Source organism: Nicotiana tomentosiformis, chromosome 6 (assembly GCF_000390325.3).
Source record: "Nicotiana tomentosiformis chromosome 6, ASM39032v3, whole genome shotgun sequence".
In the NCBI taxonomy this organism is placed as follows: domain Eukaryota; kingdom Viridiplantae; phylum Streptophyta; class Magnoliopsida; order Solanales; family Solanaceae; genus Nicotiana; species Nicotiana tomentosiformis.
This window is the reverse complement of record NC_090817.1, coordinates 58,061,270-58,086,522: the sequence shown is the minus strand read 5'-3', so window position 1 is coordinate 58,086,522 and position 25,253 is coordinate 58,061,270. Positions and strand designations below refer to the sequence as shown.

Genomic DNA, 25,253 nt, shown 5'->3' with positions numbered 1-25,253 from the left:
ATGAGCACAAGGGACTTACCTCAAGAATCCCCTCGAAAACCCTCTCAAGAATTGCCCAAACCCGTCTTGAATTGTTTGAAATGAAGCCAAAATCACGAACCCTTGTTTTAATAATCTGCCCAGCACTTCCGCTTCTACGGGAACTTAACCGTTTTTACGGTGTCGCAGAAGCGACATCGCACACACATCTGCAGCTCATACTGCTCCTGCGGTCTCTCACTACGCTTATGCGAACTCGCTTATGCGAGAACCCAAGCCGCCTCTGCGGACCAAGCCCATCTACCCAGTTTCGCTTCTCCGGTTCCCCTACCGTATATGCGGTCACACAGATGCGAAACTCCCTATTGCACCTGCGCGCCTTCCGCTTCTGCGCACCTCCCGCTTCTGCGGCCATGTAGGTGCAGAAAACTCATCGCACCTGCAACCCCCTGCACACTCCCCTCCAACTCGCGCCTGCGCAAGCCAGCCTGCACTTGCGAGCTCGCACCTACGATCAAAGCTCCGCTGGTGCGGTTACACCAGCAGAGGTCCAACTTCAGCAATCATTCAACTTCAACTTTTGATCCGTTAACCATCCGGAATCAACCCGAGGCCCCCAAACATAACAACAAGTCCTAAAACCTCATACGAACTTAGTCGAGTCCTCAAATCACATCATACAACTTCAAAAATACGAATCGCACCCCAATTCAAGCATATTGAAACTAAGGAAATTCAACTTCTACAAAGTTGGATTGACCCCAAATTTTGCATACAAGTCATAAATAACATTACAGACCTACTCCAACTTCCGGAATCGGAATTCGACCCCGATATCAAAAAGTCCACTCCCGGTCAAACTTTCCAAAAATCTAATTTTCGTCATTTCAAGCCTAATTCCATTACGGATCTCCAAATCACAATCCGGATACGCTCCTAGGTCCAAAATCACCCAACGGAGCTAACAAAACCATGAAAACTCCATTCCGAAGTCGTTTACTCATAGATCAACATCCGATCAATCATTTCAACTTAAGCTTATAACCTTGAGACTAAGTATCTCATTTCATTCTGAATTCACTCCGGACCCGAACCGATTATCCCGGCAAGTCACATAACAGCTCTAAAGTACAAAATGAGCAGTAAATGGGGAAACAGGACTACAACTCTCAAAATGACTGGCCGGGTCGTTACAATAGCTCCCACTGCACTAGCGTATGAGATCCTACTATGCGTTCTCTCTCTTCATGTGTTTTAGGACAATCCTTCCTACTGAGAGTAATTCCAGTGCCTATCGGTCTATAACCTCTTTTGGAATTATCCATGTTATACCTTTTGAAAATGGTATCAATGTACAAAGACTGGGAAAGTCCAAGCAGCTTCCTTGATCTATCTTTATAGATCTTTATTCCCAATATATAAGCTACTTCTCCTAAGTCTTTCATGGAGAACTGTTCAGAAAGCCAAATCTTGGTACTTTGCAATGCCGGTATATCATTCCATATGAGCAATATATCATCAACATACAATACTAAGAATATAATCATGCTCCCACTAACCTTTTTGTACACATAAGGCTCTTCTTCGCATCTAACAAAATTAAACTTTTCAATTGTCTTTTTAAAGCGAATATTCCAACTTCGAGAAGCTTACTTTAGTCCATAAATGGATCTTTGTAGCTTGCAAATCTTATTATAATTAGACGGAGATATGAAACTTTCAGGTTGTGTCATGTACACATCCTCTTCTAGCTCACCATTAAGAAAAACTATTTTCACATCCATTTGCAATATTTCATGGTGAGAACCTTATGTCGCCTCTTCATAGGTCTTAGGGTCATCATCATTATGATCAACCTCATTTGATACATCATCTTGTACCATTATATTTAATCTAGTTGGTATATGAAGTTCTCGTGTAGACCTTCTAAGAGGTTCTTGTACAACTTGCTCACCTTGTGCTGTATTTGGTTGTTGTTCAATTTGATTTGGAACTAGTTCATTAACCTGTTCTTGAACTTCAACCGTTGAAGATGGCAACTTCATTGTCAACTTCAAAACATCCAATAAAGGTACTTCAACTTGTGTCTCATGATCTTGATTTTGTGTTGATTCATTAGTTTCTTGAACTTCATCAAGTTTTATTTCTCCACTATAATTTCCTTCTAAAAGAAATTCTCTTTCCAAAAAAGTTGCTCATCTAGCCACAAACACCTTATGGTCAGAAGGGTGATAGAAATAATATCCCATTATTTCATTGGAATACCCAATGAACCTAAACTTATCAGATCTTGAGTCAAGTTTATCAGACTGCAATCTCTTAACATAAGCTGGACAACCCCATACTTTAATATGTTTAAGTTAAGCTTACGTCCTTTCCACATCTCATATGGTATTGTAGAGACTGGCTTAGTGGGAACATTATTAAGTAAGTACGTTGCTGCTTCTAAAGCATATCTCCATAAATTTATTGGAAGATCAGTGAACCCCATCATAGATGTCACCATATCTAATAAGGTTCGATTTCTCCTTTCAGACACACCATTGTGTTGTGGTGTTCCTGGAGGTGTCCACTGTGAGAGAATCTCATTTTATTTGAGATACCTAGTAAAATCTTCACTAAGATATTCTCCACCTCTATCAAACCTTAGTACTTTGATACTTTTACCAGTCTGTTTCTCAACTTCACTACGGAAGCTTTTGAACATTTCAAAAGATTCAGATTTATGTTTCATAAGATACACAAATCCATATCGTGACATATCATCAGTGAAGGTGATGAAGTAAGAATATCCACCTCTAGCTTGAATTTTCATGGGCCCACAAACATCTGTATGAATTAGTCCTAATAATTCAAAAGCTCTTTCTCCACTTCCAGTAAATGGAGATTTGGTCATTTTTCCTTTGAGACAAGATTTACAAGTTGGATATGATTCAAAATCATACTTATCAAGGTACCCTTTTTTGTACAACTTTTTAATTGTTTTCTCTCCAATATGACCAAGCCTACAATGCCAAAGGTATGTATGATTTACTTGATCATCTTTTTTTCTCGTAAGACTATAAACATGCATAATCAAATTAGCATTCACATTAGGTAAGACATAAACATCATGTTGGAGATAGACATTCGCATATAAATCATCACCATAATAAATAGAGCAAATACAATTACGTGTGTTAATGCGAAACCCACGCTTGTCCAACATAGAAGCTGAAATTATATTCGAAACAAATTTAGGAACTTAATAATAATAATCATCTAACATAAGTACTTTGCCCGAAGACATTATTAAAGAAATAGATCCTACAGCTATAGCTGCAACTTTTGCACCATTTCCAACTTGTAGATTAACTTCTCCTTCTTCAACCTCCTATTTATCTTGAACCCTTGCAACATATTGCAGATATTATAACCACTGCCAGTATCTAATACCCACAATGAAGAATTAGTGGTAGCTATATAAACCTTGAAAATATTTTTCATTAATGTCTCACCTTATTTCTTATCCTTTAGAGTTGCAAGATACTCTTTGTAGTTTCTCTTCCAATGCACTTTCTTCTTACATTGAAAACATTCAGCATCAGATACTGACTGCAAGATCAAATCTTCAGAAAGATCTTTACCAAGCTTGTACCCCAACATCGCAAATTCTTCGGTAATATCAATCACCTGATTGACATGGGGTCCAATTGGAGGGTTTTCAATGTCCAACTGTGTATCAACCATCTTCTTAAGATATTCAATGATTGCGGTTGGATCCATATTCTGATGTTTCCTCTGGAGTTCAGAACTCATAGAAGCGATAATGATGCGTTTAATAGCAAGGCATTCTTCCAAGTATTTCTAATAAACCGTGATGCCTTCAACATCGTTCTCTGGTAGGATTATCTTTCCAGGTTTATCGATCACATTAACGAGCTTTTCATGCATGCGAACAATTCTCAAATTTCTATACCCAGTCATCAAAGTTTGGTCCTACCAATTTGTTGGTCTCAAGTATTTCACGCGGTGATATAACAAACATATAAAGAAATCTAAAATATAGAAAAGAAAAGGCGATAATATAAGAACATATTTACATATATCATAAAGACATGGACTTTTATCTAAATGATATTTCTACTAATTATTTTAAATTATTTACCCTCATTATAGTTTAAGAAATTTTTATTTCTGTTAGTGGAGTAAAGGAATCCTTTAACACTATGTATGAGCCTCTTGGAAGTCAAGTCGTTTCTCACATATATTTTAAAGGTAGGTACTCTTACCAATTGTATCTTCATATGATTTCCTTAAATAGCTCTATGTCAAATAGTCCCCTGGAAGTCAGGTCGATCCTATTGGCATAGTTAAGTTTAACCATCACGATAGCAAAGAACTTATTAAATTTTATACTCCCCGGGTAGTCCAGACGTTTAGTGTAAAATTAAATAATTCTTTCAATCCATGCATCTAATGCAATAAATAATTTTAACATATTCTCGAACTATAAGTCTCTTGGTTATCAGGCCGCTCCTTATAAACAAGAAATAAATAAAATTATTTATTTTGATGGATAGCTTTACAATAAAATATCTTATATTTTATTATTTAAGAACTCAAATTTTAGTAAGAGGGAATTGTTATTAAAACAACTTTTAATAACATTATGATCAAATCTTTTATAGCACATGAATTTTATTCAAGTTGTTTACATGCTTAGTCCTAAATTAATTTACATCACATGTAACAAATAATTCAAAATTATATAACGAACAAACACGTGACATAAAAATGAAATTCAAAATATTTCTAACATGTTTATCTTATATATCACATAAAATATTTTATGCTAGAATATCATTATTAATTAACATCTCATGAACTAATAACAATTAAAATAATAAAAGAATCCAATAACCTATGATAGATTATCATCATATCCAATACAAAATTTCAAATTTAAGTTACGAAATATCTCAATAGTTTAACTTATATGTATATATATTTTATTTACAATAAAATAATATCAATCCATATGCATTCAAACAATTTGACTATTGCACAAAACACATGTATTATGGTTTGAACTATTCAAATATAATCTTAAAATATTTTATAAATAAATTGTAGACACGAAAAACTATGGCTCTGATACCACTGTAGGATCGCATATATATGTTCGTAATACGCAGCGGAAGTCAATGACAATCCTAGGCAGATCTTTTCGTATTTAAAATTTATTTACATGTCAAAGATCGGATCTAAGACGTACATGGTGAAGTGTGTCCCGTTTTAAAAATTTCTTCGATAGTGCAAAGATTCTATGCGTATCCACACCGAGACTAATCCTTGCTATCAACTCTTTGATCAATGAAACCCGCGAACAAATTAAATGAAAATATTGTGTTGAAAGTTTTCTCAAAAATCTCAACTCATAGATAGAAGAACAAGAAACATTTTTCTTGTAATTATATTTCCTCTCTTCGCTTTGTATTGCACTCTCACTTTCACAAAGTGATTTTTCTTCTCAAGATTTGCTATGACAAATTTTCTCCATCATCCTTTATATAGCATCACCTATAAACCTTTTTTCTATTTGGTTAAGGTAATAATTTATTTAGGATAAAAGTTTTTTCTAAAAATAAAACTTCATGTAATTTTATGGAAAACTGGAAAATCCGTCTCAATTGAAACGTGACTGCGGAGTCTTTCACGTGAATCCTCCAACTCAAAGTTGGATTCTATTATTAATGAACTTTTCATATTAATATAATATTTTCCTATTGAAAATATTAATCCCATTTCAAATAGGATGAAACTGCCGATTACACGTTAATTAATCCAATTCAAAAATGGATTTATTAACAAGCCTTTATTAATATTACATTTTATATACATCTATTATATAAAATAAATATTAATTATATATATATCATATATATATTTCAACCAAGAGATAATTTAATTTTCTATTCCAAATAGAAAATTTTAGTTTGTTCACAATATTAATTATATCCTTTGTGCTAGCAAAGAATATAATAATATTTTATTTGGAATAATAACTAAATTTATTTGACTAATTAAATTCTTTAATTTAATTATCAATTAATAATGTAATTAATCCTTTAGCAAAGATCAGAATACTCGTTAGTGTGCGACCCCATAGGTTCAATACTAAGCTGGTAGTAAATTGATCGTATCAATATACTAATCAAGGGTGGCGTCTAGTAACACTCCTTAACGACCAGATAGAATGACGTATATAATTTACTCTCAAGAACCAGTAGAAGAATAATATAGTAATTCCTTCTGTCCTTATATCTCTGTGTTACCCTAGGATATGGTTCAACTGTCAAATCCTAATAGGCGACCAACTATGTGTTCATGTCAAATATAATCGACCATTGAATGACCTAAGAAACTCTTTTCTTCTTTCATTCAATTGCCCTGGCCAAGGTCTTAGTTTGATCGTTTATAATTCATGACAACATGGAGCTTAAACTCATTACCAAGAGTTGACAGATTCCATCTTGATCAATCATTAATTCTACAAGCATTTAATCATACCCAATATTCTTTCAACTATCGCCCTAGGGCCATAAGTGTCTAGTAACAAAGCACAATAAATAACTTGTCAATTACTATCACGACCCAAATTTCCCTCCGTAGGATGTCGTGACGACACCTAGCCTCTAAGACTAGGTTAGCCTAACACTTACTGAATTAATAGAAGAATTTGACCAACAATTAATAATGATGAAATAGAACCTTATTACACAACTTATAATTCCCAAAACTAGTAGTACAAGTCATAAGCTCTACTGAGTTTACTAGGAAAATTTCTAAATACAACTGTTTGAAATGGAAGTTAAACAGTACAAATACAAAATCAGAGGGTGACTCCGAGGCCTACGAACGCGGCTGCAGGTTTACCTTGAGTCTCTACAGCTCGACCAGTCAATTAATAATCAACAACAACTGTGGCACCTGGATCTGCACAAAAATATGCAGAAGTGTAGTATGAGTATACCACATCAGTACCCAGTAAGTATCAAGACTAACCTCGATGAAGTAGTGACGAGGGACAGTCAAGACACCTACCAGACTAAACATCCTGAACAAGTGTGAAGATGAACTAGTGGAGAAACAATATTAATATAAAGTTAAGCAGGATAAGAAACACAAAACAATACTTGCAATGATACACTAATAGCAAAAATATTTAACGGGAAGCAGTCAAGTAGTAATGCCGTAGAGTAAGCTGGACACAGTCTAAGTCCGGAGAAACCAAATAAAGGAATCCCAGCAACAACTCAATAAGAACAACCGCTTTCACACCATATCTGTTCGAGCATTTCCATGAGGTACCGAACCTCAAAATCATAGCTCACAGGTCCCAATTCTTGAACCCTAATCACTTGGCATCTTGTGTCCACATTCCAATTCATAACCGCTCGGATGACTCACGTGCCAAGAGAGCAACTTTCACACAGAAGGCAAATAAACGAGAGTACATGCAATGGTCAACAAAGTCAGGATTCCTCTTCTTATATCGATAGGGTGATTTAACTACGTGTACGCTTGTGCAAGTGTGCTACCACAATTCAGATCAACCGATAAGAGTAGAGACAATGAATGGCACATAAGAAACGATCACCACAAAATGTACAGAGTACTAAAAGTAGCAATGAAGTTCAAACAATGACTAACACAACAAAGTTAGCTACACAGAACCAAACAAATAATGCAACACGGAGGAAGACAATTAATAGTATGCTAAGAAAACAACAATCAAAGACAAGTGCACAGAAAAAGGGGAAATGACAACAGAGGCCTCCCGAGGTACCGCCTCGCAGTCTCAAATCGTAAATGAATCACAACGGCACGGCAGAAACCTTGTGCAAATAATAACAACTGCATGACAAAAATCTTGTGCCACAATAAGATCCGCACGGCAGAAACCTCGTGCCATAATAAGATCTGCACGGCAGAAACCTCATGCCATAATAACATCCGCGCGACAGAAATCTCGTGCCATAATAACATCTGCACGACAGAAACCTCGTGCCACAATAACATCCGCACGGCAGAAACCTCGTGCCACAATAACATCCGCATGGCAGAAACTTCATGCCATAATAACATCCGTACAACAGAAACCTCGTGCCATAATAACATCCGCACGATAGAACCCTCGTGCCACACAACACTGAATACCACAGCAATAACGACAATAACACAAGAATACAACAAGTAATTCAACTCAGGAACTCCAGAACACAATAAGACGGAAGAACGAACTCACAAGGAAAGATGCAATAGGAGATAATGGCACAACATAGAAATATCTCAACAAGGAAGAGATACTGTGTAGCAATGATCCCACATAAGTACAATTCAATGATAAGAGGGATAACATGAATCAATGAATCTAATTAAGGGTAAGTCAACAATGATAAGGGATAATAAATCTTCAGTTAGATTGGAGCAATTATGGAAGAGATTCAACAAATTCAATTAAGGATAAGCAGATTATGGAAAAGATAATAATAACTTCAATCAAGGACAAACAATTACGAGAAGGATAGCATAGCAATAAAAAAGGCAACAACTTCAGTCAAGGCACATAAGAGTTTAACCGGCAATAAGGGTAAAACATGGAGCAATTAATTCCAATTAAGACACGTAAGGGTGAATTTAGTAAATGGGGAATTCAACATAACAAAACAACTTCATATCTAATGAACATAAGAACCTAAGAGCCCTAAACGGTCAAATTTCTACAAATAAGCCCGAGCACGTACTCGTCACCTCGCATACGCGGACTTCACATGACATAATTAGCACCAAAGACTCAAATCCTAAGGGGTAGTTTCCCCCACACAAGGTTAGGCAAAATACTTACCTCAAAGAAGCTAGACCATTACTCTAAAATGACCTTTTCGAGTGAAACAACCTCCGGACGACTCAAATCTAGTCAAAATAACTTCAATTCATAAATTAAACTCATAGAAAATAATTCCGGATAATAAAGCTTCAATATTTAACAAGAACTAAAAGTCAGTCCAAAAGTCGAATCCCGGGCTCGCACTTCGGAACCCAATAAAATTTACAAAACCCGAACACCCATTCCGATAGGAGTTCAACCATACGAAAATTATCAATTTCCGATATCAATTCGTCCTTCAAATCATCATTTTACATTTTGAAAGAATTTTTCAAAAATTCTCATTTTTCTCAACTGAAAACACTAATTTAATGATACAAATAAAGATGAAATCATGAAGTATAATCAATTTCGGGTGAAGAACACTTACCCTAAAGATTTTCTTGAAAATCCCACGAAGAATTGCTTAAATCCGAGATCTATAACTCAAAATATGGAGAAAATGGCCAAACCCTCGACTTATATGATTCTGCCCAGGCACGATCGCACCTGCGACGCATTAGCCGCTTATGCGACGTCGTATTTGTGACAAAACATACGCTTTTGCAGAGAATCACTGGAGGCCGCTCAACGCACCTGCAGAAAAAGCCCCGCTTTCGCGCTAACGCAGGTGCGGCCAGCGTTGCGCTTCTGCACTGCCTCTTCGCTCCTGCGCCTTTCTCGTCCGCTTCTGCGATCACGCAGGTGCGGAATATCCTTCGCACCTGCGACAACTGCCCAGACCTGCCCATTTCACTTCTACGACCAATTAACACTTCTGCGTGCACGCACCTGCGGTCCCTTACGCGCAGGTGTGAAAATACCAGTTGACAGAAAATTCCAGCAGCTCCAAACAATGCTCCAACGATCCGAACCTCGTCCAAAACTCATCTGAGCCACTCGGGACCTCATCCGAATATAGCAATAAGTTTCATAACGTAACACGGGCCTACTCAAGGCCTCAAAACACATCAAACAACGTCGAAACTACCAATCACACCATGAATCGAACTTATGAATTTCCAAGTTTTCTAACTCCCAAAACTCGTGCCGAAACATATCAAATCAACCTGGAATAACGCCAAATTTTGCATGCCGGTCCCAAATGACATAACAGAGCTAATCCAACTCTCGGAACCGCAATCTGATCCTGATATCACCAAAGTCAACTCTCGGTCAAACCTCTCAACCTTCCAAAAGTTCAACTTTCCAATTTTCGCCGAAATATTTCAAATTACCCTACGGACCTCCAAATCCAAATCTGGACGCACGCTTAAGTCCAAAATCACCATACAAAACTATTGGAACCATCAAAATACCATTTCAGAGTCGTATACACAAAAGTCAAATTCCGGTCAACTCTTACCGCTTAAACTTCTAAAATACAAATCCTTCTTTCAAATCAATCCCGAATCATCCGAAATCTGAACTCGACTACGCGCGCATGTCATAATACATAATACGGAGCTGCTCGAGACCTTAAGCTACTGAACAGAGTGCTAATTCTCAAAATGACCGGTCAGATCCTTACATTACAATGACGATCACAGGTCAAAGGAAACTCTTACATCACATTCTTCAAGAGAATATCCTATTGACAGTTTATGGTAATTCTAACCATTAGGAATTATCCAATGAGTCGACTCAATGATCATATCTCTATATGCATCATCTATCTATGTGATTTAGTTAATGAGATCTACTAATCTTTATTCAATAAAGACGATCACATAAATATTGATCTAACCAGATTACTAATGTCCAAATTAATAATCCTATGATCAAGAATAAATTTAGATTAAATTATAAGAAACTTCACTCTCATTATTATGATCTCCATCATAATGTCAAGTCTCAAAATTTAATCAAGGACTTTATCAAGTTAATCAAATAATTAATAATAACTATGATAAAAGAATATCAGATGCCATATATTTTTATATCAAATAATGTTCACAAAAATATGTTCAAATCATCAAATATGAGATTGGATCTAGGGCATATCCACTATATCCCTAACAGTTATACGTCCAAAAAAATTATATTGGAAGGGAAATAAAGAAGTACAACCTGATACTATTTATTTGTTTATTTTGAAAAATAAATCACATAAACGTATTACATATCTCTTTTTTTATTTTTGGGCCCAACGTACTTTTATATTTTAAAGACTGAAGCGTTGTGACTACAGGAGAATCAAGGGAAGACAATGAGAAGGCTGGGAGAATAAACCCAGGTGAATTAGATTCCGTTCATATTGTACATTATTTGTTTTAAGAAATAAGTGATTTTTCTAATAAAATAAAAAATTAGAAAAAATCAAAAAATATTGGCACTTTTTGAAAAACATTAATTATGCAGAGTTTTATACTTAATATGAAATATTACACAAGTAATACAAAGACTACACTAGCAATTTAAAGTTTCAAATTGCAAATCGAACGTTATTTTAATTTTACAAAAATTTATGTTAATACTATAATTTCTTATATAGCTAACCTTAATAAGCCTTAATCATTATGTTAAATTGCGTCAGGAACTAAAATATTATAGTTCATTATTTTAGCATCTATTAACCAAGAGCCAATCAATAATCAAAAGGTTACAATATGCATGAACTTTGATCTTAACGAATTAGAACCCAGCTAAAGTTTCCTTGGTCCTTGAAGAAAGAAATACTAACTTTTTGCGTTTAATGACAAAAAGATATATTGACCGTGGACTCAAAAGAAATGGAATACATAATAGAGAAACAAGACTTGTAATTGACTAGGTTGGTTCCTCGCCTCCTCGTTGCTCTCCTGTGTACTCATAATTCATATCACAAATCACTAATTATTAATAACTACAAGTACAAATAACTCATTAGCAGAGTACTTCTGATATCTTTCTCTCTCACTTGTCGAAAGAGAATGTCTTGATTTGTGTCACGATCCCAAAATTTCACTTTCAGAATTATGATGGCACCTAGTCTAAGAATAAGTAAGTCTAACACATGGTGAGATTTAACAAAAATAAACAACTTAGCTATTAAATTAAACTGATAAATGACATAATAAAGCTGAGACTGATCTATAGTCATACATTTCTGTGATGACCCAAAATGTCATCTTATGTTTTAGAACTCGAATCTGCGCTCTTAAACCTTAAAAATCTCATTTTTACCCTCATCGAGTTGCGTGCGCAGTCCGGGCATGTTTCTGGAAAGCTTTTATGTTGAAAATTGATGAAAATAAGAATTTATGCCTTAAAAGTTAATTTTTGTTAACTTCGGTCAACATTTTTAGTAAACGGATCCGGATCCATATTTTGATAGTCCCGGTGGGTCCGTATCGAATTATGGGACCTAGGCGTATGCCTGAAATCGAATTCGTAGGTCCCTAGCTCAAGTTATGAATTTTTGATGAAAATTAAAAGTCTGAAAATTAATTATTTTTAAGAATTGATTGATGTTTGTCATTGTTAGTGCCGGGTCCGTATTCTGGTTTCGGAGCCCGGTACAGGTTCATTATGATATTTTAAGACTTATCTGTGAAATTTGGTGAGAAACGGAGTTGATTTGACGTTATTCGGACGTCCAGTTGAGAAGATATGAACTTTAAAGTGTTCTTGAGAATTTCATTCGATTTGGTACTAAATTCGTAGTTCTAGGTGTTATTTTGGCGATTTGATCGCGCGAGCAAGTTCGTATGATATTTTTAAACTTGTGTGCATGTTTGGTTTGGAGCCCTAAGGGTTCGGGTGAGTTTCGGATAGGCCACGGGATGTTTTGGACTTTGAAAATCTGGTATTTTGCTGCAGCAAGTGTTCTGGCATATCCTTCTTCGCGTTCGCAAAGGTCCTCTCGCGAACGCAAAGAGTAAACTGATGAGGCAAGGATTTCTTCTTCGCGAACGTGAAGGCTTGGTCACGAATGCGAAGCGATGGGGGCGTTACCCTTTGCGAACGCGACAAGCCCATCGCGAATGCGTAGTGTTAGGCATTGGGGAGGGGGAGTCAGCCGTTCCTTCATCCCGAACGCGAGCAATGCCTCGCGAAAGCGAAGGCCAGGGGGAGTAACCATCGCGAACGCAAGCTGGGTTTCGCGAACACGAAGGCTTGGCAGCCAGTACCCTTCGCGAACGCGACAGTGCTCTCGCGAACGCGATGAACACTGTTGCCCAGCGCTTAACAGAATCCAAAAACGGGATTTTAGCCAAAAATTCATATTTCTCAAAAACCAAACTGTGAGAGGCGATTTTTCAAGAGCCATTTCTTTCCCAAATTATCGGTAAGTGATTCTAAACCATTTTCTTTCAATTACCTATTATATTTCTTGAATTTTCAACCTAAAATCTAGAGTTTTTATGGTAGAATTAGGGGTTAGGGTAGAAACTAGAAATTTCGGGAATTTGGGGATTTAGACCTCAATTTGAGGTCGAATTCCAAAACCAATTATATATTCGGGCTCGGGGATGAATGGGTAAATGGATTTTGATCCGAAACTCGGGTTTTGACCAAGTGGGCCCGGGGTCGATTTTTCGAATTTTTGGAGGAAAATTTGGGAAATTTAATTTATGCAATATATTTGATTCCTTTAGCAATATTTGATATTATTGAGTCATTTTTGAATAGATACGAGTGGTTTGGAAGTGAATTCCAAAGAAAAAAACTGTGATTGAGAATTAAGTGGCCTTCGGAGCGAGGTAAGTGTTGTGTCTAACCCTGACTTGAGGGAATTAGGAACTTTATATTACTTGCTAAGTGAAATTCATGTCAACGGCGTATATGTTAGGTGACAAGTACTTATGCGCCGCCAATTTACCTGTTTTCTATGTTTCTCTGCTTTTCTTGTATTGTCTCATTCCTATGCCTAATTGCTACGTGTTATACTAGTGTTGTTCAATTTATCGTTCTTATTATGTTTACGAACTTTCTGGTGATAATAGGGTTTTTATTTCAAGTTGAGATTGATATTATGGAACCAAATATTGAAGTAAGGTTTGTACTTGTTATTCTATCTCCCTGTTGTTATTTATGCATTGCATTATGGTAAGGGAGAGTGTTAATGCACGAAGGGTGATGCCGTGCCATATTGTGAGTGTTAATGCACGAAGGGTGATGCCGTGCCATATTGTGAGTGTTAATGCACGAAGGGTGATGCCGTGCCATATTGTGAGTGTTAATGCACGAAGGGTGATGGCTTGCCATATTGTGAGTGTTAATGCACGAAGGGTGATGCCTTGCCATATTGTGAGTATTAATGCACAAAGGGTGATGCCGTGCCGTTTCTATTAATTTTATGTGAGATTGAGAGTAAAAGTACGAAGGGTGATGCCGTACATTTTTCCTTTACTGTATACACTATTCTTGTTGATTCATGGTATGTTGACTACTCCGGTTATCATTCTGTTGTATTTTTTTTATCTCATATTCCCCTCAGCATGTTTCCCTCCCGATGTTTTCTGTTTAGTTCTTCATTTCTATTATTTGTATATACACTGTTAAATTGTGCAGGTTGATTTGTAGGTGCCTTGCCTTAGCCTCGTCACTACTTCGTCGAGGTTAGGTTCGACACTTACCAGTACATGGGGTCGGTTGTACTGATACTGCACTCTACACTTTCTGTGCAGATTTTGATACTGGCTCGGGTTGATCGAGATTTTGCTATTGGTCCGCTGTCCGGAGACTCAAGGTAGATCTGTCGGCATTCACAAACCTTGAAGTCCCTGTCTATCCTTTATGTTATACTGTTTCTTTCATTCAGACAGTTGTATTTCTTTCGGACTATTAGTTGTAGTAAATTCTAGAATGCTCGTGAATTGTGACTCCAGACCCGGGTGGTAGTAATTAATACAGTTTTATAATATTTTGTACTTATTATATTTCATCTTAGTTAATTATTGTTATTTACTGAATGGAAATAAGGAATTGGTTTAACAATTTTCTAACGTTGGTTTGCCTAGCAAGTGAAATGTTAGGCCCCATCACGGTCCCGTCGGTGAAAAATTTCGGGTCGTGACAATTTCCAAAATCGGTAGTACGGAGTCATAAGCTCTACTGAGAGTATACTAGAAATCTCAAATACAACTTTGTTTTGGAATGTAAAATAAACAGTAGTAAAGGTAACATCAGAATGTGACTCCGAGGCCTGCGAGCAGAATGACAGGTATATCTTGAAATCTCCGCAGCAACTCAAAAATAGCTAGCTAACGTCCGACACGCTCCGAGGTACTGGATCTGCACAAAAATATATAGAAGCGTAGTATGAGTACACCACAATTGGTACCTAGTAAGTATCAAGACTAACCTCGGTAGAGTAGTAACGAGGTTCAAGTCAAGACACTCACTAGACATAAAAACAGGTGCAAAATATATATAAAGCTAACAACAGAAGGCCAAAATCAATAAATGGCAACAAGAGTAAATGATAAAACAACAAAAGTAATCAAAACACAGTTAAAAATGCAAAGTGAAATCAACTAGGGAGAAATATCAGTTTTAATTAGCAAGCCGTTCCAATACAAGATTTACAACAAGAATCACCCCGAGGTACCACACAACATAATCACAAATCAGAAGTCACAAATCACAAATCTTCCTTATAACGCCGCGTGAGCCTCACATACTTAAAATATTTATCCGAAATAGCTTCACGCGCATAAGCCCCCTTATCTCGCAGCGTGTGCTTCAAAATGAAGTATTTTCCCTTACTAGCAACACGCGCATGAAACCTCCTTATCTCGCCGCATGCGTATCAATTCACACCACCCTTATGCCGCCGCATGCGCATCTCATCACAACACCACAAGCAAATCGCACCACAGGTGCACATATGCCACAACATTGTCCAAACAACAATACCAACATCACAACAATGTATAGCCCACAGCTCAACAATAACGTGTACAAGAATTTCAACAACACAATGAAACGGGAAATAACTCAACAATGAAATGTGTTCCATATAACAACAACTTCAATTCGAGGCATATTAATAACCTAAGAGTCTAAACCGGTCAATTATCACATATAAGCCCGTGTACACCCTCGTCACCTCATGTACACGTCTTTCACATAATTCAAATAATACAATTATTTTGCATCTATACCCGGTTTTGGAGTCACAATTGATCTTATATCCACTTTGCAAAAAAATTTGCAAGCCTACCCACTTTACGATCAACTTCAGACTTATCGGGTCTGAAGTTAAAATAATTAGTCTAAAGTAAAAAAATTACACTTCAGATGCACTTAAAGCTAAATAGGTCTGAAATGCAACCAATATTTTCATGCACTTAAGGCCTATAAGTCTGAAGTGAAAAATTACACTTCAGATGCACTTAAGGTCAAAAGGTCTGAAGTGCAACAAACGTTTTCCTACACTTAAGGCCAATAAGTCTGAAGCAAAAAATTACACTTCAGATGTACTTAAGGCCAAAAGGTCTGAAGTGCAACTAACGTTCTCATGCACTTAAGGCCAAATAAGCCTGAAGTGTAAATTGCCCAGAAATAGAAATCTGTTTTTCGAATTTTAATAATCCAATATACGATTTAATCCTAAATCTACTCCAAATGAGCTCAAATTTGAAACATAACCTCCAAATATTATTAAGAACAAACTCCAATCATCAATTTGTCAAAACAACAATAAATCTAACGAACTCATTTTGTAATTAAGAAAAAGAAAAAGAAGAAACCCTAAGCAATAATAAAAAATAAAGCGGCACGATAGATCACCACTATAAAACATCATAAACTACCTTAAAATATGTTCACAAATACCATATAAAATCACTGTTACCCGAAGAAGAAGAAGAAGAAGAAGAAAGAGGAGAAAAATACCTGAAGTTGTTTAAACAGTGGGTACAAGTTAAAAAAAATTTAAAACGTGGGTACAGATTAAATGGGGGTGACCATATAGGGCACCCATGTAATATTTACAATCAAATCCTACGGGGAAGTTCCCCTATACAAAGTTAGGCAAGATATGTACCTCAATTAGGCCATTTCAACCCTCAAAAATAACTTTTCCTTTAAAATTTACTTTCGCACGACTCAAATCTAACAAAAACGATTTAATATCATCAAACAATACAAGAAAAATCAGTTTCAATTAATAAAGTTAAGATATTTATACAATTTCTCAAAAGTTAACCCCCGGGCCCGACCGGTCAAAACCCGAGTCGACGGGTAGATCTCGACTCACACACCGGTTTGCTTACAAAAGGTTTCTTCACTATCTCTCTTAGTACACTTGGTTTTGAAATAAAGGATGCTTGAGACCGGGTTTGAGGTTTCCGGTTAGTGACTCCATTCGTGATCTCCGGTCTTGGTTCGATATTCCGATAGAGCGTCGAATTTCTCTATTTTAGTTTTCTACAAAAGGTCAATCTTTCATTTTGCTAGTATTTTAAATTATGCCATGAGTAAATATGTAACTTTTAAGCTTTTCAATATTTAATGTTAGTTTGGTAAAGATATTAATTTTGAGTATGTTATCATTTCATCTTCATTTTAATCTGATGAGTCTTTGTGTGAGCATTTGTTTTTGTAGAGAGTTATCTTTATTAGATAATTCATGTGTCACGACTCGGAATTCCAACCTCGAGGTCATGATGGCGCATAACATCTACTTACTAGGCAAGCCGACGTGAACACAAAATTTACTGATTTTAACAATTTATGACAAAATATTAACAATGAAAATGATATAAGTCTGAAGTATAGTATAATAATACTGAATAGCGAGTCTAAACATAACCCAGAAATTGGTGTCACGAATACATGATTGTCTAGAGTACTACAAATAATAGTCTAAATAAAAACATAACTGTCTGAATCAAAATAAACAGCTAAGATGGTATAGAAGGGGACTTCTGGGTTGCGAATGCCGTGCAATTATACCTCAAGTTTCCGCTATTAGCTAGATCCGGGCGACTTCACTGAACACTGCCGGGACCAAATCCTGTATCTGTTGATGGCCAATTTTGACCCTCCCTTTTAAAATTAATTTATTTATACTTAATAATTTACAGTAAATATTTTGAAATTATTTTCTATCGATAATTACCTATTTTTTTCAAAATTAATTAATTATTAGTTTTAAAATTAATAACCTATTATTAGTATTACATAATTACAAATATACTCATTATACTGTTAAAATAATTTTTACATAGAGGTTTTATAATTAATCTAACAAATTACTTCTCAAAATTTTGATTAATTAGATTACTATATTGATAATTCAAAACTAGTGTAAAAATTTAGAAAACAAATTATTTCACAAATAATTAATTACAATAATCAATAGTATATTTGATATTTATAATTTTTACTACATTTTATTAAAAATTATTAAGTTTAATTAAGTTAATTTTAAAAGGGTTAGAAGACCAAAAGGCTACAATTGCAAATCTCCAATTAAACACAAATTGGCCATTTTAAAAATAAAATTAGCCCAACACATAGGCCCAATCGCCAGCTGACCCAGTCCAAACAACCCCTTCATTCCAAGTTGGCAATCCTTGCCACTCTATCTGAGCCAATCAGATCGTGCCTCGTCGCCCGTTCCATGCACTCACAAAACGCACACCATCCAGGCCGTTGATCCATATCATTAACGGACCAGATTTATCCCTATTTTAGTTATTTTTTAGAGCCTTGTCACATTTTATATCTGCCGTTGGATCACAAGAATCCAACGGCCGTCGATTTTCCCAATTTAACTATTTTTAAAATCCCTAAATACCGAAACAATCAGAGCTATTGATCAACAGATCCAACGACTCCCATTCCATCTCCCATTTTAAACTCTGAGAAACCTCAAACCCTACTCATTCCCTCTTTGACCGGCCGCTCTAATTTCCCCTTTTCCTCTCTATTCTCTCAAGCTGTTAGCCCATCAATCTCCAAAAACCTTGCACAAATTTGTGCAAGGTCACTCGAAATCACTCAAAATCATCCCTTCTGTCCCTGCTACACCGCGAATCCCGCCCCTGAACATTCCCAATTCCATCATTACAATTCAAAATTCCAAATCTGAAGACCTAGCTAAAGAGTGAAACTTCAAATCGTTCAATCTGGCCTATGCTCCATCAAATCGGAGCATGCATGAAGCTCTTTCAGAGCTTCATCATAAGGATTCTGTACCCAGAGGTCAAACGCAGTGACCTCTGGGTTCTTGAGCTTTGTCCGATGGGTTTGCCTTTAACGGTCAACCTCTCTCCACTCAGGTAAAAACTACCACTGATTCCCTTCTGTCTCTCAGATTTTTCACTCGATTATGCTTGCATCACTTGGTAATTGTCACTCTCTACTACTGAATTTGAATCTATGAAACCCTAAGGCATTAAATACACTATAAATAGAGTCTTCAATTCTCTCACCTAACAGAGCGGAAAAAAGAGAGAAAGAAAGCAACACTAAGATTTCATTTATAAAAGTTTAGGTTGCTTACTGATTTCTAGTTTCTCTTTTCGTTTTCGAGTTTTTTTTCACTGCTCAAGCCTGAAGCTTTGGGTCCTGCACATTTAAATTGAACTCCTATTTGGTCTTCTACCATAAAAGTTTCAAAAAAACTTAAGAACTTTCAAATTTACAATCGGACGTCCTAATAACGTCAAATCAACTCCATTTTGCACCAAATTTTGCGGACAAGTCATAAATAGTAAAATGGACCTATAGCAAGTTCCAGAACTGAAATCCGAACAAGGTAGCAATAAAGTCAACCTACGGTCAAACTTAAGAACTCTTTAAACCTTCATCACGTTAAATCAAGTTAGAGACTTTCGAATTCAATTCCGGGCATACGCCCAAGTCCCAAATCACAACACAGACCTACCAGGACCGTCAAAATACCGATTCAGCTCCGTTTACACAAAATATTGACCGTAGTTAACTCAAATCATTTTAAGGAATAAATTCACATTTTTTTAATTTTTCACATAAAGACTTTTCAGAACAAGACACGGGCTGCACACGCAATTCAAGGAACGCTAAACGGAGCTAATCGAGGTCTCGAAACACATAAATAAGGCTAAGTCAAAATGACCTATCGAGTCATCACATTCTCCACCTCTAAAACAAATGTTCATTCTCGAATGGACATAGATATGTACCTGGATTAGTGAATAGGTGTGGGTATCTACTTCGCATGTCGGACTCGGACTCCCATGTGGCTGCCTCGATCGGTTGACCTCTCCACTGCACTCTAACAGAAGGATAACTCTTAGACCTTAACTTCCTAATCTGCTGGGCTAGAATGACCACCGTCTCCTCCTCGTAAGTCAAATCCTTGTCCAGTTGGAATGAGCTGAAATCTAATACATGGGACGAATCACCGTGATACTTCCGGAGCATAGAGACGTGGAACATATGGTGAATTGGTGATAAGCTAGGTGGTAGTGCAATCTTGTAGGCCATATCACCAACCCTCTCAAGAATCTAAAAGTGTCCGATATACCTAGGGCTCAACTTTTCCTTCTTTTCGAACCTCATCACACCCTTCATGGGTGAAACCTGGAGCAAAACCCTCTCTAACCATGAATGCAACATCATGAACTCTACGATCGGTATAACTCTTTTGCCTAGACTGAGCTGTGCGAAGTCGATCATGAATCATCTTGACCTTTTCCAAGGCATCCTGAATCAAATCGGTACCCAATAACCGAGCCTCTCCTGGCTCAAACCAACCAACTGGAGAATGACACCACCTCCCGAATAATGCCTCATAGGGAGCTATCTGAATACTCGATTGGGAGCGATTATTGTAGAAAAACTCTGCAAGCGGCAAGAACTGATCCCAAGAACCCCCGAAATCCATAATGCATGCGCGAAGTATATCCTCCAATATCTGAATGGTGCACTCGGACTGCCCGTCCGTCTGGGGGTGAAATGGAGTACTCAACTCAACCAGTATGCCTAACTCATGTTGTACGGCCCTCCAGAAGTGCGATGTGAATTGCGTACCCCGATCATAAATGATCGTCACTGGCACACCATGAAGACGGATGATCTCACAGATATAGATCTCAACTAACCGCTCTGAAGAATACGTAACTGCTTCTAGAATGAAATGTGCCAACTTGGTCAACCTATCCACAATGACCCATACCACATCGAATTTCTTTGAAGTTCATGGGCACCCAACAACAAAATCCATCGAAATACGCTCCCACTTCCACTCGGGAATCTCAAGCTTCTAAGGCAAATCGCTAGGCCTCTGATGCTCGTACTTTACTTGCTAACAATTCAAACACCGATCCACATATGCAACTATATCCTTCTTCATTCTTCTCCACCAATAATGCTGTCTCAAGTCCTGATACGTCTTGGTAGCACCCGGATGAATGGAGTACTGCGAACTGTGGGCCTCCTCAAGAATCAACTCACAAAGCCCAACCACATTGGGCACACAAATCTGATCCTGTATCTGCAACACCCCATCATCTCCAATAGTAACCTACTTGGCACTACCGTGCCGCACTGTGTCCTTAAGGACAAGCAAATGGGTTCGTCATATTGACGCTCTCTGATGCGCTCATACAAAGAAGACCGAGAGACCATGCAAGCTAGAACCTGACTAGGATCTGAAACATCTAATCTCATAAACTGATTGGCCAAAGCCTGAACAGCTGATGCTAGCGGTCTCTCACCAACTGGAATATACACAAGGCTACCCATACACACAACCTTTCTACTCAAGGCATCGGCCACCACATTGGCCTTCCCGGGATGATACAAAATAGTGATATCAGTCTTTGAACAACTCGAACCACCTCCGCTGTCTCAAGTTGAGATCTTCTTACTTGAACAAATACTGTAGACTCCGATGATCCGTGAATACCTCACACGACACGCCGTAGAGGTAATGCCTCCAAATCTTCAGTGCCTGAATAATGGCTGCCAACTCTAAGTCATGAAATGGTAATTCTTCTCATAAACCTTCAATTGCCGTGACGCGTATGCAATAACCCTGTCATCCTGCATCAATACTGCAACAAGCCCAATATGCGATGCATCATAATACACCGTGTAGGATCCTGAACCTGTGGGCAACACCAACACTGGCATTGTAGTCAAAGCAGTCTTGAGCTTCTGAAAGCTTAACTCACACTCATCCGACCACCTGAATGGAGCACCCTTCTAGGTCAATCTAGTCAATGAGGCTGCTATGGATGATAACCCCTCCACAAACCGGTGATAATAACCCGCCAAACCCAGGAAACTCTAAATCTCTATAGGTGAAGTAGGTCTAGGCCAGTTTTGAACCGCCTCAATCTTTTTAGGATCAACTTTTATGCCCTCAGCCCATATAACATGCCCAAAAAGGAGACCGAGTCCAACCAGAACTCACACTTTGAAAACTTGGCATATATCTGACTATCTCTCAGAGTCTGAAGTACAATCCAATAGATGTTGTTCATGCTCCTCTCAACTGCGGGAGTAGATCAAGATATCATCAATGAATACGATCATAAAAGAATCCAAATATGGCTTAAATACCCAGTTCATCAAGTCCATAAATGTTGCTGGGGCATTTGTCAACCCAAATGACATGACTAGGAACTCATAATGCCCATACCATGTCCGAAAAGCTGTCTTAGGGACATCCGATGCCCTAATCTTCAGCAGATGGTGTCTAGACCTCAAATCAATCTTTGAAAATACTTTGGCACCCTGAAGCTGATCAAATAATTCGCAATCCTCGGTAACAGATACTTGTTCTTGATAATGACTTTGTTCAACTACCGATAGTCTATACACAACCTCATCGAACCATCCTTCTTCTTCACGAATAACACGGGCACACCCCAAGGCGAGACACTAGGTCTAATGAATCCCTTATCAAGTAAATCTTACAACTGCTCCTTCAGTTCTTTCAACTCAGGCGGGGCCATACAATATGGTTGAATAGAAATGTGTTGAGTGCTTGGAGCCAAATCAATACAGAAGTTAATATCTCTCTTGGGTGGCAGATCTACAGGAAACACCTCTGGAAACTAACACACAATAGGTACCGAATCCATGGAAGGAACCTCTGCACTAGAATCGCGAATATAGGCCAAATAAGCTAGACATCCCTTCCCGACCATACGCCGAGCCTTCACATAAGAAATAACCCTGCTGGTAGAATGGCCATGAGTCCCTCTCCACTTTAATCGAGGCAACCTCACTATGGCTAAGGTCACCATCTTGGCGTGATAATTCAGTATAGCATGATAAGGTGATAACTAATCCATGCCCAAAATAACATCAAAGTCTACCATATCAAGAAGTAGGAGATCTACACTAGTCTCAAGACTCCTAATAGTAATCACGCACGAGCAATAAAAACGATCTACAATAATAGAATCTCCCACCGGTGGGGACACATACACAGGAGATCTCAAAGAATCATGAGGCACAACTAGATATGAAGCAAAATAGGATGACACGTAGGAATAAGTAGAGCCCGGATCAAATAGGACTGAAGCATCTCTATGGCAAACTGGAACAATACCTGTGACAATAGCGTCAAATGAATCGGCCTCAGGTCTAGCTGGGAATGCATAAAAATAAGGCTGGGCCCTACCACCCTGACCTCCACCTCTCAGACGACCTCTAGCTAGCTGGCCTCCACCTCTACCGGCCTGACCTCCACTTCTAATGGCCTGACCTCCACCTCTAGCTAGCTGAGTGGGCGGTGAAGCAACTGGTGCCAGAACCATGGCACGATGCTCGACAATCTAGGACAGTACCTCCTGATGTGACCTATACCCCTATACTCAAAATACCCATCCGATTATTGTGGCTGTTGAAGCTGAAACTGACCCGAATGGGCCGGATAACCACTTTGGTAGCTCTAGATTGGAGGCGCACTAATAGGAGCTAATGGTGCACTGTAGGCTGGCTGCCCAAGATGAGATACATAAAGATCACGACTGCCCAAAGCACTGTGGGATGCCTGAAGCGCTGACTGAAATGGGCTAGGAGGATGGCCTCTACCAAAAGTACCCCTACCTCTAGATGAGGCACCGCTGAAACCACTGGAATGACGAGGCCTCTTATCAGACACCGGCCCCTTCTCCTGACTACGAACTATCTCGATCTGTCTAGCAATATCTACTACCCTCTGGAAAGAAATATCATCTCCAGTCTCCTTGGCCATCTGTATCCTGTTACTGAAAGTGAGCCCATTAATGAATCTCCTCGCTCTCTCCCTCTCAGTAGGGAGTAAGACAATGACATGGCGAGTTAGGTCCACAAATTAAGTCTCATACTGGGTGATGATCATGCCACCCTGCTGAAGGCACTCAAACTGCCTGCGATACTCCTCTCTTAGGGTGAAAGGAATGAACTTCTCTAGAAATAGCTGCGAATACTGATCCCAGGTAAGGGAAGGCAAACCAAATAGTCTAGTCACCACATAATCTATCCACCACTTCTTGGCATAATCGGTCATTTGGAACACTGCAAAGTCGAACCCATTGGTCTCAACAATACCCATATTGTGCAATACCTCGTGGCAATGGTCCAAGTAATCCTGTGGGTCCTCAGAAGGTACACCGCTGAAATGAACAGGAAAGAGCTTGGTAAACTTATCCAGCCTCATCAAGGCCTCAGAAGACATATCGGGCCTATCCCTGACTTGTGCCACAACAACCGGCTGAACTACCCCAACTGGCTGGGCTGCTAGAGTCTTGTCACGCCCCAAACCCGGGGAGGCAATACCGGCACCCGGTGCCTCACTTATCTGAGCGTACCAACTTAAGACTGAGGGACTCTGAACATACAATGTCATACTTTGGCCATAGGGCTCAATACAATTTATGAAACAAAATATAAAACTAAACGAAAACTAGCTCTGATTGAACATCAATATAAAGTTGGGCCGACAAGGCCGTCATAGCTACTATAGCTGACAAACGAAAAACAAATATACATGCAAGGCGTACAAGCCCAATGTACTGCACTAACTGACATGATATGTCTACAAGCCTCTACTGATGAATGTACTATGGTCGGAACTAAACCCTGACCTACCCATAATATATATATATATATATATATATATATATATATATATATATATATATACACACACACACACACATACATATATACACAATATGAACTCAAAACCCTAGACCCGGCAACTTCGAAGGATGTGGAGCTTACCGATCAAGTTGAACATGGACCGTACCTACGAAGGAGGTCTACCAATCTGTGTATTCGAACCTGCATGCATGAAATACATCGACCCAGGAAAGGGACGTCAGTACGAAATACTGTACCGAGTATGTAAGGCAATAGAATAATTGAAAGCAAAAATTAAAATGATAATATAATAACTGAAAGTAGCTGGGAGTCAAAGATGATCTGGAGATATACTTACCTG

The 25,253-nt window shown here is 38.0% G+C and overlaps 1 protein-coding gene across 1 annotated transcript; it reads right to left on the bottom strand.

The window, feature by feature from the left end:
• Positions 1–24,122: 24,122 nt before the first annotated feature.
• LOC138894050 (uncharacterized) lies at positions 24,123–24,656 on the bottom strand. The gene has a single exon (XM_070178724.1). It carries the CDS (start codon positions 24,654–24,656, stop codon positions 24,123–24,125), a length of 534 nt encoding a protein of 177 aa, XP_070034825.1.
• Between the last annotated feature and the right edge of the window lie 597 nt (positions 24,657–25,253).